Here is an 18005-nt window from a genome sequence, read left to right as displayed (position 1 = left end):
GAGAAGCGGCTCAAACCATGGTAGTAGAAGGAAGGACGGGAATAAACTATTATTGGACATTAGACCTGCCAGCCGAGGACCCAAATCAGATGGGCCTTACACTTCTAAACAAAGCAAAGCAGCAAAAGGCCTTACAGTCACAATATATACCGACAGCCAATATGCCGATGCCACAGATGCAGAGAAGAAAGTAGGGCTCCAGCAAGGAGCCCAAATGCGAGATAATCTTTGTATAATCCATAATAAGCCCATCCCCCCTAAAAACATGTATAAGACTGCGGCAATTTTGAGCCATGGGCCATGCCATGTCTCAACAGGAGGGATGGTAGAGATAATCAAAAAGCATTTCCATGCACCAGGATGCAATACCTTTACAAAAACTTTTTACAAAAACAGCACATCTTTTCTATCTTTGTTTTAAGCAGGGGGTGCTCCCTCCTCAGCTGCTGTACTGGTGTGTCTGCTGCCTTTACTGGGCCCTTCATTTTACTGTTTTCCTCCACTCTACTGTCACTTGGGCTGTTTTCCTGTCTGATATAAAAATGACCAAATTTCCTCACAGCCAACCCGTGTTCTATTGTTTTCCTTTCTTTTCCTTAATAAGAATTCTCTCCCTGACTGAACCTACTTCACCTTAAAGTGTCACTGACTCTAAATTATTTTCTACTTACTCCTAATGTTGCACCCAATCATCTATGGGCACACATATACCAAAGCCTCCCTTCTCTCCTTTTTATCAGCCTGATTTTACGTTTGTCTGTCCACCGTGCACACGAGCCTCCTCACGCTTTCTCTGTTAAACTCCCTAATTCCATGGGAAGTCACGAAACCCCTTGTCTATGACCTGTTGTTCTCTCACAAAGATGTGCTTTAATACCCTTTATCTCTAAAATTAGTCTCTATATTCCATAGAATCTTCTAATCACATTCATATTCAAAAACATTATTTTAAGATTTGTCAAAATTCTAAACTCACCTACCCGCACTTCCACTACTATAATTGATTTTCTATAGAAATGCACAAATGCTCTATCCAGTCCCCCTGATAGATTTACCCCTTTTTAATTTTAGTCTCCTAAGCGGTTTTACCTCTGAGGTACTTATTTCTGCTTTATGCACCTTATCACTCAACTTATCCGTCAAAAATATATGTGCTTTTTCTCTGATTCAACCCAAAATTGCATATATGATCACTTTCCCCACTTCTGCATAACAAAACCAGTCTGATCCAGCAGACCTTTAAAATCCCCACAACTTCTAATACTTAGGCTCTCTCTGGCCTTATTACTTTACCAATATTTTTATTTGCAACACAACATAACCTTTGCTTAAAACAATTCCTTTGCAACTTAACAATATCTTTACATCATGACATAACAGCACTTTTCCCCCACAACTTAAAACACACGGGCCCCTCCCTTAGGGCAACCCAACCTTTACTTTATCAGAACAAGGAGACCCCCCTCTCTTAGGGCGATGTCTCCGACTCGCGCTAATCCAAGAACCTGCAGTACACACAATGGCCCTCTCTCAGGGCAGTACCTTTAAATCACTTATTAAACCTTCAAGGCCTCTCCGCCTCGCAACAGTATATCAAGCCCTCAGGGTCAACTTTCCCCTCCTTCAAGGCGCTTATCTCTGAGGGAATATCCACACGTGACCCTTCCTTTAGGGATTTCTCTCACATCACACACACACACTGGGCCCACTGGACACTGCACAAACAGCTCTCTTATCTTTAGTTCTTTTAATCAGCAAGTGCCTTTACCGGGAGGCCCTGCCTGGCGGCATAATGCCTCTGTGTTACTTGAAAATCCATTGTCAAAGCATCTGTATGAGGTTATTTGCTCACTGGCACATTTTAGCAGAGAAATCGCTTCCAAATATTGATTCGACATTCCCCCGATTAGGCTAAATAACCCATAATAGGGTTAAACTATATATATTTATATACTATAGGGAAGATTTTTTATATTTACCCTGCATTTCGGCATACTGTTTAAAACCATACCCCACAAAAACAATTATGATTAACAGTTATACACTTAATATCTTTCTACCAAGATGTCCAGCACACCCTGCTACATGTGACATCGCCACTACCAATGACGTCCCTGCATCCAGCTCGTCGTTCAGCCTGTGTCATCTTCTACATCTTATGATTTGGACAGTGTGACTTGGCACTTAACCATCTCTCTATTCGACTCTCCCTGCCGGCCCCTGGAGGATGGGCTCCCCCTTTGAGTCTGGTCCCTCCCAAGGTTTCTTCCTTCTAGGGAGTTTTTCCTTGCCACTGTCGCCTATGGCTGACTCACTGGGGGCTTTGGGTGGGGATGCTGTAAAGCACTTTGAGACGATGTAATGTCGTGATACTGCGCTATACAAAAATAAATTTGTTTGTTGTTTGTTTGTTTGTTAATATTGTAGCACTGGTGAGATATGCATATACTCACCGCCCATGTATATAGCCCCTGTGTGTAATAACTGTTATTATTGTAAATACTCATCCTCTCTCTTGTCATCTTAATTTTAAATAGTGTTCACTACTCAGGAATGTCTTGTCTTATAGGAATACTGTATTTAATATTATGCTTTGACTGAAAATGCAATGTGAAGTTTTTTTGACTTTGACTCTGACTTTGAGTTTGTGAAATTTTTCCTGCAAACCAAATTTCAACAGAAATATTTATTTTTATTTTTACTATATCAAAATCTTATTGAATAATTATTCACATAGAACAAAATACAACACAGCACACACCCTTCTTGCACCCCCACCCTGCCCTATATACCCTGAGACAGCGCCATAAAAGAAAAAAATGAAAGCAGCGGTAGAAAGCTGAAGGAAAGGAGAGAACTAAAATAATAATAATAATAAAGTAGAAGTCAGGAAAATAAAACATAATGTCAAATAGTTTAATACAAGAAATATGGCCTCGGGATATAACCTCCAACCAGCCCTTGACCAGCTGCACATGTTGAAGCCAACTTTGAATGGTTGAGCTACATGAATTATTAATCCGGACTGCAGACAGTTCAAGCAGTATCAAATTGAGGAAGGTGGACTTCCAGAAAGAGGGAATGGCACAGTCAGGAGATTTCCAGCAAGAGGCCAACAACAACTTAGCCGCCAATGAGGCGGACGTCAGGATCCTCTGCTGGGAGCGAGAGAGAGAGAGAGAGTAGAGAAGTCCAGAAGAAGAAGAACTGCAGGGAACAAAGGAATTGAACAGGAAAGAACTGAAGAGAGCGATCAGGCCAGATGATCCCAAAGAGCAGCAACAGGAGGACAGTCCCAGAACATATGAAGAAAGGTGCCAGACACAGAGACGACAAAGAGGGTCTGACTCTAGTCCCATGAGATGGTGTTTCCTGGTGGTGGGGTACAGTCTGTCACTCAGGAAATACTTATTCAGTTGAGAAAATGCATTTGATGAACATGATGACGTTATTTTTATTAATGTGATCAAAAACATTTTTATTTAATACTTAATTGCCATGAAATCAAGGACACAGTTAGGACTCTGCAATAGATTGCTTGTCAAATTTACATTATTGGAAAGTTCCTTAGTTTTGGTAGTTTTAGGCCATCTTTGCCTCACAACAGAAACAATTTCTTACATTTCACAGGCCATTTATTGCAGTGTAGTCAGTTTATTAATGAAACTGGAATTTTGTCTAAATATAAGAAAATTTTACTTGCTTAGATTTTCATTTTTTGCAGTGGAGTTACGTTATCTGATACATTTGCCGGCAATTATGATGAATCATGTTAATTAACGGTAACCCATAAAAACCCTGTAATTGATAGTGATAACATGTACATCATGTACATGTACATCTGTATATACACTAAAGCTATTCTAGTAGTCCATTGTATTTAAATAATGTTCTGTGAAAGACAATAGTCATAGAAGTTAATGGAAATAAGGGGACAATCATAAACTGCAAGATTCGCATACACTGGGATAACTGTCTAATAAAGTCTAGCTTAACAGGGGATGCATTCTGTTTTCTATCTATGTTCACAGTGTGCCTAGATATGAACACACTAACACTGTATGTCTTCATCAAAGATCCTTCCAGAAAGCGTGAGTGCTTTCAATACTTGAATTTTCAGATGGATTCCAGACCAGATCACTGAGCACAATTAACAGAGAGATGAGCCTTTAAATGAAATAAATTAAGCTCTATGAAGCAAAGCTTGGCATAGGTTTAAAAGGGCATGTACCATTTTTGTCTACACTGCATTATGGGAAAATGATGGTACATGGGTAGCAGTGCAGCAGCCCAGTGGGTTGTTTTCTCAGAGTCCTGCGGTTGCTGGTTCCAATGACCTTTTGTTTGTACGCCGCTCTTCTTATTGAGCAATACAATTTACTATAACGTGTTCTGGTGCATTTGTATGAATCTGCCACTCTTACTGCTCTCGTCAACACCATGGGGTAGAAGAAGCTTCCATGTGGTGAACCCACTGTTATGTCATAGCTGCCTGATTCTTCTGTCTCTAATATGCTCTTGATGAGCTGCACCTGTTGCTTTTTACTTCTCGTTAGTCTTTTGTGTTTAAGTAACTGTCAATCTCATCAGTCTGGTCATTGTTCATGTCCTTCCCTGTACTCACTTGTTTTGACACCTTGTGGTCTTGTTCATTTCTCTACTCCCATTCAATAAGCCCCTTTTTGTTCGCCAAACACCTGCCTCCGCGTCCTTCATCATGCATATCAAAACACAACCCCCTTGTCCTATCTTTAGGCTTGTGCATCCTGGCATAGGATCTCAGTTGACGTGATGCCGACCGGTTTGGGGGGATGCTGAAAATGGATGTGTGGACATTACACTGGCCTCACTTCCCCTGACAGACGGAAGACCCAGGGTTTATAACACTGCAGCACAGGATACGAGTTTCACAAGTTCCCGATACATAAAGGATGCAGTAATTGAGTCTGCTGTTTTAGTGTCCAGCACAGCTCATATGTTATTCAAAGGGAAATCTTTTTTTTTCCCCTAGAGATCAGTCCAATTGTAGACAGTACTGAAATAATACTGTCACTTTAGCTTTCATCATCACTGCTCTCCCTGCTGGATGTATAAATCATTGCAAGTACTTTACACACAGAGAGGCAAGGGGCAGATCATGCCGGCCCCCTTGTTCATTACATCATAGTGGGGCATCTCATTACAGTCAAGGTCCCACCCAGGACCCAGCAGGGGCCAGCCAAGGACCAGCCAAGGCCCCATCATGGAAACTGGGGAAAATTCAAATGGCTACATCTGTACATTTACAGTTCTTTAATATTGGCAACTTTTTTTTGCCAATAATGTACTGTAAATTTTACATAATTTTTATAGGGTAGCTTTATAATTTTCATTTCCATCAAACAATGTGGCATCCTTTCATTCCTAAAACATTACCCAGTCAGTATAGATATCCAGCATGATTTTTTTCCCCCATTGAGATCTGATGTGTTTTAAAAGTGCCACTTTAATTTTTTGAGCAGTGCATTTCATTTAAACTTAATCTTGCTTGTGCTTTTGGATGACAGCCGCACAGTGTACAGTATGTGGAAGTGAATAGAGAAAAGAGATAAGGAGGTGAGTGGGTGTTTATTTCAATGGAGATTCAGTTAATATTTAGGATTTTGTCACGCATAGATAAAAACATGGCTGTGAAGTGCAAACTGTTCCTAAGTACGAAGGAGCTTTTCACTGCTGTAAATGTGACGTGGTCAAAACGTTTTTGGCGTAAATCTGCATTTTTACAGTAATGCATTTATAATTTCATTCACTGTTAAACTCTCTCAAAAATGAGAATTTTCAGAAATCTTATTTCTTTATTTGAACTTAAAGTTTAAATTGTTTTCACATTATGTTTTTCCCCTTTTGGAAGATCGTTTTGTAAGTGACTGGTGACGGAACAAAACCTTAGTAGAAATCTTTTGAGCAGATGTCAATCTGCTAATTTAACGTGATGTCATATCGAATACATTCCCGTCAGTCTCCGCAGCGCTATAGTACCAGCGATGTTTCCGCTTCTCTCCTGTCCCCATGTAAACCCTCACCAACTTGCCCCTTTGTATGTATCCCTCACTTCCCCCTTCTTTCACTGCACCGAGCACCTGCTTTTCTACTCTGTCACACACAATATCTTCAGTCGTTATGCATCTGCACGGCACGACCACGTACATACGCACTCAGCGTCAGCACAACCACTCCGACCTCATAGCGCACACAGACACATAGGACACACACACACACAAGCGCGTACAAGCTCGCTCAAACCTCATTCATTTGCATGTGCAACATTAGCTGCACACACCGGTCTATGGGCACACTAAGGTTTGTCTCATGGAATGTGCATGGAGCTGGCTCCAGAGAAAAGAGGTTAAAGATTTTTGGCCAGCTTAAAAAACTACAGGCAGACGTTGTTTTATTACAAGAGACTCATAGACCTGCCCAAGCTACTGATGAACTTAAAACACCTGAATTTCCTAATGTGTTCTCAGCCTGCTATAACTCTAGGCAAATAGGGGTAGCAATTTTAATACATAAAAATGTCAATTTTACAGTACTCAACACAATTATAGATCCAGAGGGTAGATTTATAATTATTAAATTATCTATACTTAACAAAAAGTTATGTATTGTTAGTATATATGGTCCAAATGTTGATAACCCCTCATTCTTCCACATTTTCTTTACCGCACACTCTGAACACCTAGATTGCGCACTTGTTTCGGGGGGCGACCTCAACTTTGGACTAGATAAAGAAATGGACAGGCTCAGTACAGCTGCTCAGCGCAATTGGGAATCCATAAATATAGTTAAACAGTACATGAGCGACTACGGACTTTGCAATGCATGGGGTTCTCTTCACCCCACCCGTAGGGAATATACTTTCTTCTCACATGTCCATCACTCTTACTCTCGTCTGGATTATTTCCTAGTCAGTAGCTCACTGCTGAGTGACATTTCAGACACAGAGATACACCCTATAGCTGTCAGCGATCATGCTCCTGTTTCTTTAACCCTAATAAATAGGAAGGCCACTCCACCAAGTAGAAACTGGAGATTTAATACATCGTTGCTTAAAGATGGACACTTTATTAACTATTTTAATAAAGAGTGGGCTTTATATTTAGACTATAATGACCTGCCTGAAACATCAGCATCTGTTCTCTGGGAAGCAGGCAAAGCTGTGATGAGAGGTAAAATAATCTCATTCTCATCATATAAAAAGAAAAGAGAAAACAAGTGTATTCAAAAATTAGAAGAAACCATCAAATCCTTTGAAGAAGCCTACGTTTCATCCCAGGAACAGGAAATGCTGAATAAAATACGTAAAGCAAAACTAGAATTAAATGAAATTATTAATTAAAAAACTCAATTCTTAGCACAAAGACTTCGCTGGAAAAATTATGAACATGGTAATAAATCAGGTCAATTTTTAGCTAATCAGTTAAAAATAAATAAGGAAAAAACAACTATATGTGCTGTTAAAGACTCAAATGGGGATACAGTATATGACCCTCACAGAATAAACAACACTTTCAGGGACTTTTACAAATCTTTATATTCACCACAGATAAACCCATCTAAAGACGAAATTGATCAGTTTCTTGATAGTATAACCCTTCCGAAATTATCAGACAATCAAGCGATGGCACTGGACTCTCCGCTGACACCAGGTGAACTCCAGGAAGCCCTGAACGGTATGCCCAATAAAACGGCTCCAGGTCCAGATGGATTTCCAGCAGAATTCTATAAAGAATTCTGGACAACTCTGGCACCAACATTCCACAGAATGTTGCAAGAAACCAGGGAAAATGGTAGGCTACCACCAAATATGAATTCTGCTAACATTAGTCTCTTGCTAAAACCAGGCAAAGACCCTACATTGCCTACCAGCTATCATCCAATATCCCTTATTAACGTTGACCTTAAAATAATCTGCAAAGCTCTCTCAAAAAGAATAGAGAAGATAACCCCTCTCATAATTCATCCTGACTAAACTGGTTTCATAAAAGGGAGGCACTCATCAACAAATACACGCAGATTACTTAACCTGATAGACTATTCATGCAATAAAAAACTTCAAATTACAATATTGTCTCTAGATGCAGAAAAAGCATTCGATAGAGTTAACTTGAATTTTTTATTTGCAGCTTTACGCAAATTTGGTTTCGGAAACTCTTTCAAAAACTGGTTAAACATATTATATAGTTCCCCAACAGCATATGTCAGGACGAATGACCAAACATCCTCCAGTTTCTGTCTCAAGAGGGGCACCAGGCAGGGATGCCCTCTCTCCCCCTCACTATTTGCAATTTTTATTGAACCACTAGCAGCAGCAATTAGACAGGCTATAGTGATCAAAGGCATTAAATGCAGGAATATAGAACATAAGGTAAGTCTTTATGTGGATGATGTGTTACTTTTTCTCCAGCATTCACAAACCACTCTTTCTGAGGTAATTACACTAATAAACTCTTCGATAAACTGGTTAAAATCTACAGTTCTCCCAATTAATTGCTCCTTCCAGAATAATTCTCCCACTCCACTGCAGTCTGGAGATATTAAGTATTTAGGTATTAACGTTTCACCTAGGCTGGCAGATTTAACTAAACTAAACCATTTCCCACTTTTAAAGAAAGTAGAGGATGATCTGGTTAGGTGGAAATCCCTACCCATATCACTTATGGGAAGGGATGCCTCAATAAAAATGATGGTTTTGCCAAGAATTAATTATTTATTTGCAATGATCCCGAGCAAACCACCACCTGACTGGTTTAGATCTCTGGACTCCGCCATCTCTAAATTCCTCTGGAAAGATAAACCCCCACGTATTAGCTTAAAAACACTGCAAAGGACTAAGGACAAAGGAGGACTAGATCTGCCTAACTTTCACCACTATTTCTTAGCCAACAGGCTCCAAAACATCTCAGGCTGGTTAAAACATACCCTCTTAGATGAGCCTTGGCTAGACGTAGAACAAGCACTATGCAATAATATAGAGATTTCGGATCTACCATTCATTAGCTCAAACATTAAACGACACGAATGCTTCAAAAGCATCAGGGTTGTGGGTTGGTGCGTGCACGGGGGCTCAGCCCCGGTTCGGGGGCCTTCAGTGCATCGGTGGAGCTGGGGGCCTCCTTAGCTGGCAGGGAGGTTCTTACCATCTGTCCGCAGGTGGTCCCTGCTTTTGGGGTATCCAATCTGCGGGGGGGGATCCAATAGAGGAGGAGGGACTCAACCTGGGTGTCTTTTATCTTATGCAGTATGGGAGTTGACTGAATGCTGGGGCGGGGGTAGTTTTTTTCTCTGTGGTGGGGTCCGGTGGGGTGCCTTGGGCTCTGTGGGGCCCGGTGGTGCCGCTGCCTTGGGCCCCGGTCTGGATGGGCCTGGGCCCCCCGCCCTGGATGGATTTCGGGGAACGGGGGGTGCCTATGGGGGTCAGCGGGGGAGCTGGCTCCAGAGGGGGGGTACTTTGCCCCTCCCAATCCTTTCCTCCCCATCCCTAAATGCTTCCCTCCTCCCGCTCCATCACACCACCACACATGTAGGGCTTTGAGGTGTAGGTGCGTTGCTGGGATGCAGGGTAGGTATTCCTCCTCTGTCCCCTCGCGACCACCTGTACCTCATTCATACACTACAACGTAGACACTCTCATTACTTACTCTCTCATGACACATACATTTAGGGCGTTGGGGATGGGCACACAGAATGGCATCCAGAGGGCGGTCTGTTCATTCAGCCTTACCTCTGGTGCCAGGGCCCACCTCTCAATTTAAAATCGCACATAGACATTGAGGGTTCTGGGGCCCTCCAGCTGGCCGTCTGGTCAGGGTCTGGGCTCGTGGGCTTCTCGGCAGCTGCGGGGTCCGGGGTGGTCTCCACACCAGAGGAAAAAATAGGGGTCCACATATATATTATGTGTCCAGTATATATGGGGAGTGAGAGTATGTGTACGACGTTCATTTCTGTGTGTCTAAATGTTGGGTGAATGTGTAAATATTTGTTTATGTCTGCATGAGGGTGGGAACGTATGCTTGTATATGTGTGTGCCTGTTTGTCTATATGTCAGGTTGGGTCCTAGACTCCACCTGAAATAACATCTTGGGCCCCCCTGTCTCCCTCTCCTTCTCTTGAAAAAATAAATAAAAGTAAATAAATGAATAGAAATAAAGCAGTCCTCCGCAGAGGGGGGGTGGTGGAGGGAAAAAAGAAAGAAATGGTTGGCTGTTTCTTTACAAGGGGAAGCAGTCAATATTTTGCATAAATTGCATGCAAAGATAAAAATATTTCCGTGAAGCTCAAACTGGTCCTAAGTACAAAGGAACTTTCTACTGCATTTATTCTTTGTTTCACTTTTAAAATGTTTCCAACGATGTGGATTTTCAGAATGTTGAAAATCTATTTGATATTATAGTTAGATTTTTTTCATTACAAGTACATTGCATTACAAAAAATACATCTTTTTAAAACTTTATCTTGCTTTCACTTTTGCTTCACGATCTACAACAGCTGAAATGCCTCAGGCTTCTGCGTGAGAGACAGATGCACCGTGTATGTGGGAGTGAATGGCGGAAACGGAAAATGAAGGGAGTGGCTGCTTCTTTAAATGGAAATATAATCCACCGCTATAAACTTAAAACAAGTAACCTATTCAAGCACCTAATGCGACAGCATGCTACATGGTAAATAATGCTTGCCGAACAGCAGTGCATTCATTGTTTGTTCCACTAATAAAAGCCCCTAAGAATGTGGATTTTCAGAAATATTTAGAAATTTGAGTGTGAGAAGTGTTTCCGATATGTTGTGAGTTTTCCCTTTAGAAAGACACATTGTAAAACTTCTGAATGACGATTAAACTACGCAGTATAGCATGAAACGTTTGAGTCATGATATTTGTCACGGGAGAGTCGGCAGCGATCGCGGGCAGAGCGGTGATCGTGCGAGGCGAACGGGCAGGAAGCAGGCGGACAGGCAGAAGTCGGGGTAAACCAGGGATTTAATAACAACGGGGATCTCACGCGAACAAACATCAATGACAGACAAGGAAAACTGGGGAGACCAGGACTTAAATACACAAGACTGATTGAAAGCAAACGGACACAGCTGGGTACGATCCGGGAAACACACGTGGGTAAGCAGGGGGCGTGGCACACAGGAGGAGCGGACGAGCCGGGCATGACAGAACCCCCCCCCAAAGGCGCGCTTCACCGGGCGCGCCAAGGAAGGGGGCGACGGACGGGACGAGGTAAACCAGGACCTGAAAAACAAAAACAGAACCCATCAACACGGGACCGGGAACAAGACGGAGACACAGAACAAAGCCAGGGACAAGACGTAAGACAGAAGCTGACAAAGGGACGGGAAGGCAGAGAGACAGATCAGGAAGGGAGAAACAGAGGGAACAGGCGGAACAAAAGGAGCGGAGCGGGGCAGAACAAAGGGACCAGGAACAGAGGACAGCGGGACAAAGGCAGGAAAGAAGGGAGAGAAGGAGGGGGAAGTAAGGGGAGCCCGAGGGAGCCTGTTGGGGAAAGCGCCCGGCGTTTCCACCCCAACTCCACCTTTTATTGAGACAACACACTTTATAGTTTTTACTTGCAAGGGTACCCACACTCTCTGCAATGCAAACTACAGCAGAATGTGTTACAAAGGGTGGTTCCCCTTGGCTCCTTTATTTATAGTCAGTGGGAGGCGCAAGAGTCATGCAGAATAGGGAGGTGAGAGAAAGTTCTGGTTTTGCTAAGGTGGGAATGCTATTATTAATATAATCTAAAGTATGAGGCTAGGGGAAAACAAAATAATATATATACATATTTACATTCATTGCTGGTCATACAGGAGTGATAACAAAATGATTAATAACAGTTTCTTCAACCTAACAGTCCCTCCTGTTTATCATGACAGTATGATCAAAACATCAGTATTGTACAAGTTGCAAAAGCATTTCCAGTACAACTGTCATTTAGATCACATCATCATCATCCTAACTGTGGAGTACAGAAAACCATCAGGAGTCGTTCCTCCTGTTTATCATATGTTACGTGCCGTAAGGTTTGGGGGGGGGATTGTCCTGATTGTTGTTCGGCTGCCTTCGTCTCCGCCTCCCGGACCTGGCCACGCCCCGAGCTTCGACGCTACTTCCGCGTTCGTGAATTGAAAAGGCCGGCGCGGGAGAGTAGCGGCAGCTCTGCTCATAGTTGGTTTTTGCTGTATTGGTTTGCTTGTGTTCTTTTGATTGATCGTGTATGACAGTTTTTGGTTTTCCGGTTTTCGTCTCTTGCCTTATCCCTCTGTACCTTTGCCTTTGGTTTTGACTGCTTTCTGGTTTATGATCTATTGCCTTCCTCCTGACTCCTCTCTTGCTTCGCCCCTCGGATACTGTGTTTCGGCTTTGGTGTTCTGTATGTCCGTTTCTGTTAAGTGCGTAGGGAGTGACGGCTGTTTTGGTTTGCGTACGTGTTGCTTATTCTGTGTTTTGGTTAGGGAGTTAGGATTAGTCTGTGTCATTTTCTTTTCGTTTAGAGTTAGCTTAGTTTGGGACGTATTCGTTAGTGGTGTTTTGTTTATTGTTTTGCCGGTGTCACTCCCGAAGTCTGTTGCCCTATTGTGTGTGAAGGTCTTTGTGAATAAACATAAAAAAATACAAAAAAAGATCCCTTTGTGTCCCGTGTTCCCTTTTCCCATACCCTGGTTGTCTCGTTTTCCCCTCTCCTTTCCCTTTACCTTTCTGGCGGTCCTCAACCCTAGACTGAGGATCGTAACAGAAATTGGGGGCTCGTCCGTTCCTTTCTTTTTTCTGGTGTTTGCCTGGCGGTTTATTTTGTGTGGGGGGGTGTGTGGTTGTGTAGTGGAAATGGCTCGGTTCGATCTCGTTGCTTTCACCCTCTACCCCACACTCGAACAGTTTGATAAGTGCCGTAAGGACGATCTGCTAGGAATAGCAGACTTCTTTAATGTTTCGGTCCCCGCTGAAGCCTCTAAGCGGGTTATAAAGCAAGCGTTGCAGGACGAGCTGATTCGGCAGGGTATCCTACCCGAGTTAGGCGGCTCGCCGAGTGTTGCACCCACTCCCGTACCGTTGACAGCTACGGCGGAAGCCGGCAGCGTTGATCTGGGAACAGGAATCCGCATGGATCTCGGCGATCCACGCTCAGCCAGGGAGGATCTGCTGCTGACAATTCGACTTAGGGAGCTGGAACTGGAGATTAAAAGGCAGGAGTACCAGGCTCAGTTACTCCGTGTCCGGGAAGTGGAGGTTGAAGCTGACAAGGAGGTGGCACTGCGCAGAATGGGTATGGGTGAACAAAAACCTGTTCCCCTTCCGCGTCGAGTACAATCACCACGTACAACCCCTCAAGCCGACCTGCCCGCCCGTGACCAGGCTGAGGCCCCAGACGCTCCTCGGTCTAGCCTTCGTTCTCCCTCAGGTTCACCAGTCTCCCAGGAAATTGGAGGTAGAAACTCTGACTTTGATGTTAGTCGCCATATCGCTCTTGTTCCTGTGTTTCGGGAGAATGAGGTGGATGCTTACTTCGCTATGTTTGAGAAGATTGCTACGACCTTGAACTGGCCTAGACATTTGTGGTCATTGCTTCTGCAATGCAAGTTAGTGGGGAAAGCTCAGGAAGTTTGCTCGGCTCTGGCGTTAGCACAGAGTCTTGATTATGACATTGTTAAGGCTACCGTATTAAGGGAGTATGAATTAGTACCTGAGGCTTACCGGCAGAATTTCCGGAAGCTGGTTAAAACCGCCAGCCAAACCCATGTTGAGTTTGCCCGTGAGAAAGCTTTGTTGTTTGACAAGTGGTGTGCTGCGTGTGGTGTTACCAACTTTGAGCAACTCAAGGAACTATTGCTGTTAGAGGAATTTAAAAATTGTGTTCAGGATCGGGTAGTAGTATACTTGAATGAACAAAAGGTAACATGTTTAGCTTTAGCTGCTACTCTGGCTGATGAATTTATTCTGACCCATAAGACTGTGTTTACCCCAACCCCTTTGCCTCGCAAACTCGGTTCCCGTCCTGTGATATCCTCTCCTTCGTCCGCTTCTTATTCACCACCTGTAGAGAAAAGGGAGTGTTTCTATTGCCATGAGGTGGGTCACATAATTTCTGTTTGTCCCGCTCTTAAACGTAAAGAGACCCGTGCAGCGACCAGAAAGGTGCAGATCGCAGCTCGTGTTAATGTATTACCGACATGTGAAACTGTTGAACCTACATTCCAGCCATTTGTGTTTCCTGGTTCGGTGTCGCTCGGTGAAGACGGGGTACGTCACCCGGTAACTATCCTACGGGATACGGGAGCGGCCCAGTCTTTCGTAATTGAAGGAATTTTACCTTTAGATGGTACCACTTACTGTGGCACCGACGTACTGGTGCAAGGTATCGATCTGTGTGTGGCTGCGGTTCCGTTGCATACTGTATATTTATGTACTCCTGATTTCTCCGGACTTGTGCGTGTTGCGGTCCAGTCCCAGCTACCTGTTCCAGGGGTCACGTTCATTCTGGGGAATGACATTGCGGGGAAAAGGATCGTTCCCCTTCCTGAAGTTGCCCCAGAGCCGGAGATCTGCGCCGATGACGTTGCGGCGGAACTGCCCCAGGTGTTCCCGGCTTGTGTGCTGACACGGGCCCAGCAGCGCAAGTTCGCCGACGTTCAGCTGGCTGAGACATTTATGTCCGACCCAACACCTTCGACTTGTGACTCGGACTCCCTGGTCTCCGTGGAACCTGCTGTGTCCCCTGAGGTCCCTTCCACTACGGACGCTTTGACCAAGGCACAGGCGGAGGATTTGTCATTGGAAGCGTGTCGTACCTCCGCTGTGAACAAGAAAGAATTAAAGAACCACCCCACAGCCTATTTCTACCGCAACCAGGTATTAATGAGGAAATGGACCCCTCCGGACTCGCCTTTTGAGTGGGCTAATGTATTTCAGGTGGTAGTCCCTGGGTTATATCGGGATTATGTGTTGTCTCTCGCTCATGACCACCCGTGTTCGGGGCATCTTGGAATTAGAAAAACCTTAAATCGACTCTTAGCATATTTTTTTTGGCCAGGTGTTAATACAGACGTGAAGAGATATTGTAAAACCTGTCGTGTGTGTCAGCTGGTAGGTAAACCGAACCAAGCTATTGTACCGGTTCCATTACATCCGGTACCGGCTATTGGCGAACCTTTTGAGCGTGTGTTGATCGATTGCGTAGGTCCATTGCCAAAAACTCGTTCGGGTAACATGTATTTGTTCACCCTCATGTGTGCCGCCACTCGTTTCCCGGAAGCTATTCCTGTCCGTAGTCTCCGGACTCCCGTCATAGTAAAGCAGTTAATTAAGTTCTTCACTACTTTTGGGCTGCCTAAGTGTGTGCAATCCGACCAAGGCACGAACTTCATGTCGAAGTTATTCGCACAAGTTGTTCGCGAGCTAGGAATACGTCATACCGTCTCCAGCGCCTATCACCCTGAGAGCCAAGGGGCGCTGGAGCGTTTCCATCAAACATTCAAAAATATGCTTCGTACCTTTTGTTTAGATGCAGGGAGAGAGTGGGATGAGGGAGTGCCCCTTCTACTTTTTGCAATACGCGATGCTGTCCAAGAATCGACCAGGTTTAGTCCTGCTGGACTTGTCTTTGGCCACACTGTTCGAGGTCCCCTGAAGGCGTTACAGGAGCAGTGGTTATCCCCCGATGCGTCCTCCTCTACGCAGGATGTGTCCAAGTTTGTGAAATCCCTTCGGGACCGGATGTCTACAGCTAGGGAATTGGCTCGACAGTCTCTGGGAATAGCACAGAAGAAAATGAAAGGGCAATTTGATAAGTCTGCAAAACCCCGGTGTTTCCAGCCTGGTGATCGTGTCTTAGTCCTTCTCCCGTTGCCCGGTTCCTCCCTTAGCGCCCGATTCTCAGGTCCATATGTTGTACTAGAAAGGCTTAGCCCCACCAACTATGTTGTAGAGACCCCAAACCGTAGGAGGAAGACTCGCGTGTGCCACATAAATATGTTGAAACCGTACCTTGATCGCTCGGTCCCCGTCCCCTCGCCTACTTCTGTTCCGGTCCCCGCTCCTGTGGGCGTCGTGTCTCTCAGTAAGTACTCACCAGAGACTGATGACTTACACCTCGGTAGGAATTGTCTCCCCTGTGCTCGCCTTCCTAACTCAGAGGCTCTGCAAAACCTTACGTCCCGGCTCAGCCACTTGCCTGGGTCAGCCCAAACTGACATTTTGTCCCTAGTAGATCGCTTCCGACCCCTGTTCGCTGATACCCCTTCGCGTACCCCTGCTGGAGAACATGATATCGACGTTGGTGATCACGCTCCCGTTAAGCAGCATCCCTACCGGGTCAACCCCCGGAAGAGAGCTGTGTTATCTCGAGAGACCGCTTACCTGGTAGAGACGGGTCTTGCTGTTCCCAGCAATAGTCCTTGGTGTTCCCCGTGCCTGCTTGTTCCCAAACCGGATGGGACGTTCCGGTTCTGCACGGATTATCGGAAGGTTAATGCCGTGACTCGTCCAGATGCTTACCCCCTGCCTCGTATGGAAGACTGTGTTGACCGTATCGGTTCTGCAAAATACGTGACTAAGTTGGACCTATTAAAGGGCTATTGGCAAGTTCCACTGACCCCCCGTGCTTCAGAGATTTCCGCGTTCGCTACCCCTGACACCTTCCTCCAATATACAGTCATGCCCTTCGGATTACGGAATGCCCCAGCCACCTTCCAGCGGCTGATGCATAAAGTATTATGTGGTGTCCAAAATTGTGAGGCTTACCTAGATGATGTGGTGATTTATTCCGACTCGTGGGAACAACATGTGAGTTCCCTTGAACAGGTGTTTGTTCGGTTACAAAAGGCTTCGCTGGTGCTCAACCTCGAAAAATGTGAATTCGGACAGGGCAGGGTCAGCTATTTGGGGAAATTAGTGGGTCGAGGCGAGGTTAAGCCCCTGGACATAAAAGTCCAGGCTATCCGTTTATTCCCCGTTCCGAAGACGCCGCGAGAGCTGAAGCGGTTCCTCGGGATGGCAGGGTATTACCGTTGTTTCTGCCGAAATTTCTCAGAGGTTGTCATGCCCCTTACTCACTTGCTTCGTAAGGGGGTGCCATTTGTGTGGTCCCCAGACTGCCAGAGTGCTTTCGATTCGGTGAAAATGTTGCTCAGTAGTTCCCCCGTCCTAGCTGCCCCCGACTTTGCCAAACCGTTCAAGTTAGAAGTAGATGCCAGTGGATTGGGTGCTGGTGCCGTCCTCCTGCAGGAAGACAGTCACGGGTTGAACCATCCTATATGCTACTTCTCCAAGAAATTTTTAAAACACCAGTTAGCGTATAGCACAATCGAGAAAGAAGCCCTAGCCCTCCTTTTAGCTTTACAGCATTTTGAAGTATATGTAGGGGACAGTGCTCGTCCGGTAGTGGTGTATACAGACCACAATCCTTTGGTTTTCCTCGCTCGGATGTGTAACACTAACCAGCGGTTAATGCGTTGGGCTCTCATTATCCAGGCGTTTAATTTAGAGATCGTACATAAAAAAGGGGTCACTAATCTCGTGGCTGACGCCCTCTCCCGAGCCTGATTCCGGTTCTTCCTGTCTATTAGTTACTTGTTATTTATTTTGTATGCCCGCAGTTATGGAGGATTGCGAACACCTGGCAGGTTCGCTCTTGTGTGGGGGGGTGTTACGTGCCGTAAGGTTTGGGGGGGGGATTGTCCTGATTGTTGTTCGGCTGCCTTCGTCTCCGCCTCCCGGACCTGGCCACGCCCCGAGCTTCGACGCTACTTCCGCGTTCGTGAATTGAAAAGGCCGGCGCGGGAGAGTAGCGGCAGCTCTGCTCATAGTTGGTTTTTGCTGTATTGGTTTGCTTGTGTTCTTTTGATTGATCGTGTATGACAGTTTTTGGTTTTCCGGTTTTCGTCTCTTGCCTTATCCCTCTGTACCTTTGCCTTTGGTTTTGACTGCTTTCTGGTTTATGATCTATTGCCTTCCTCCTGACTCC

The 18005-nt window shown here is 44.9% G+C and overlaps 1 protein-coding gene across 1 annotated transcript; it reads right to left on the bottom strand.

The window, feature by feature from the left end:
* Positions 1 to 15471: 15471 nt before the first annotated feature.
* Positions 15472 to 17615, bottom strand: LOC125726531 (uncharacterized). Its single transcript, XM_049002946.1, has 6 exons — positions 17480 to 17615; positions 17096 to 17260; positions 16400 to 16488; positions 16028 to 16295; positions 15597 to 15790; positions 15472 to 15476 (listed from the first exon to the last, which is right to left on the bottom strand). The coding sequence occupies exons 1-6, from the start codon at positions 17503 to 17505 to the stop codon at positions 15472 to 15474; spliced, it is 747 nt and encodes a 248-aa protein (XP_048858903.1). The 5' UTR covers positions 17506 to 17615.
* Positions 17616 to 18005: the final 390 nt, after the last annotated feature.

The sequence above is a fragment of the Brienomyrus brachyistius genome, unplaced genomic scaffold (genome assembly GCF_023856365.1).
Source record: "Brienomyrus brachyistius isolate T26 unplaced genomic scaffold, BBRACH_0.4 scaffold73, whole genome shotgun sequence".
Lineage (NCBI taxonomy): Eukaryota > Metazoa > Chordata > Actinopteri > Osteoglossiformes > Mormyridae > Brienomyrus > Brienomyrus brachyistius.
This window is presented reverse-complemented; position numbering and strand designations above follow the sequence as displayed.

Excerpts from the sequence above, each read along its gene's own strand:
- LOC125726531 (XM_049002946.1), bottom strand. The coding sequence starts at position 17,505 with ATGAGAGCCCAACGCATTAACCGCTG. Across the intron at positions 16,296-16,399 it reads GCAAGACCCGTCTCTACCAG|CAGGGGTACGCGAAGGGGTA; the intron begins GTAAGCGGTCTC and ends CATGTTCTCCAG. Across the intron at positions 15,791-16,027 it reads ACGGGGACCGAGCGATCAAG|AGACTGTCGAGCCAATTCCC; the intron begins GTACGGTTTCAA and ends TGCTATTCCCAG.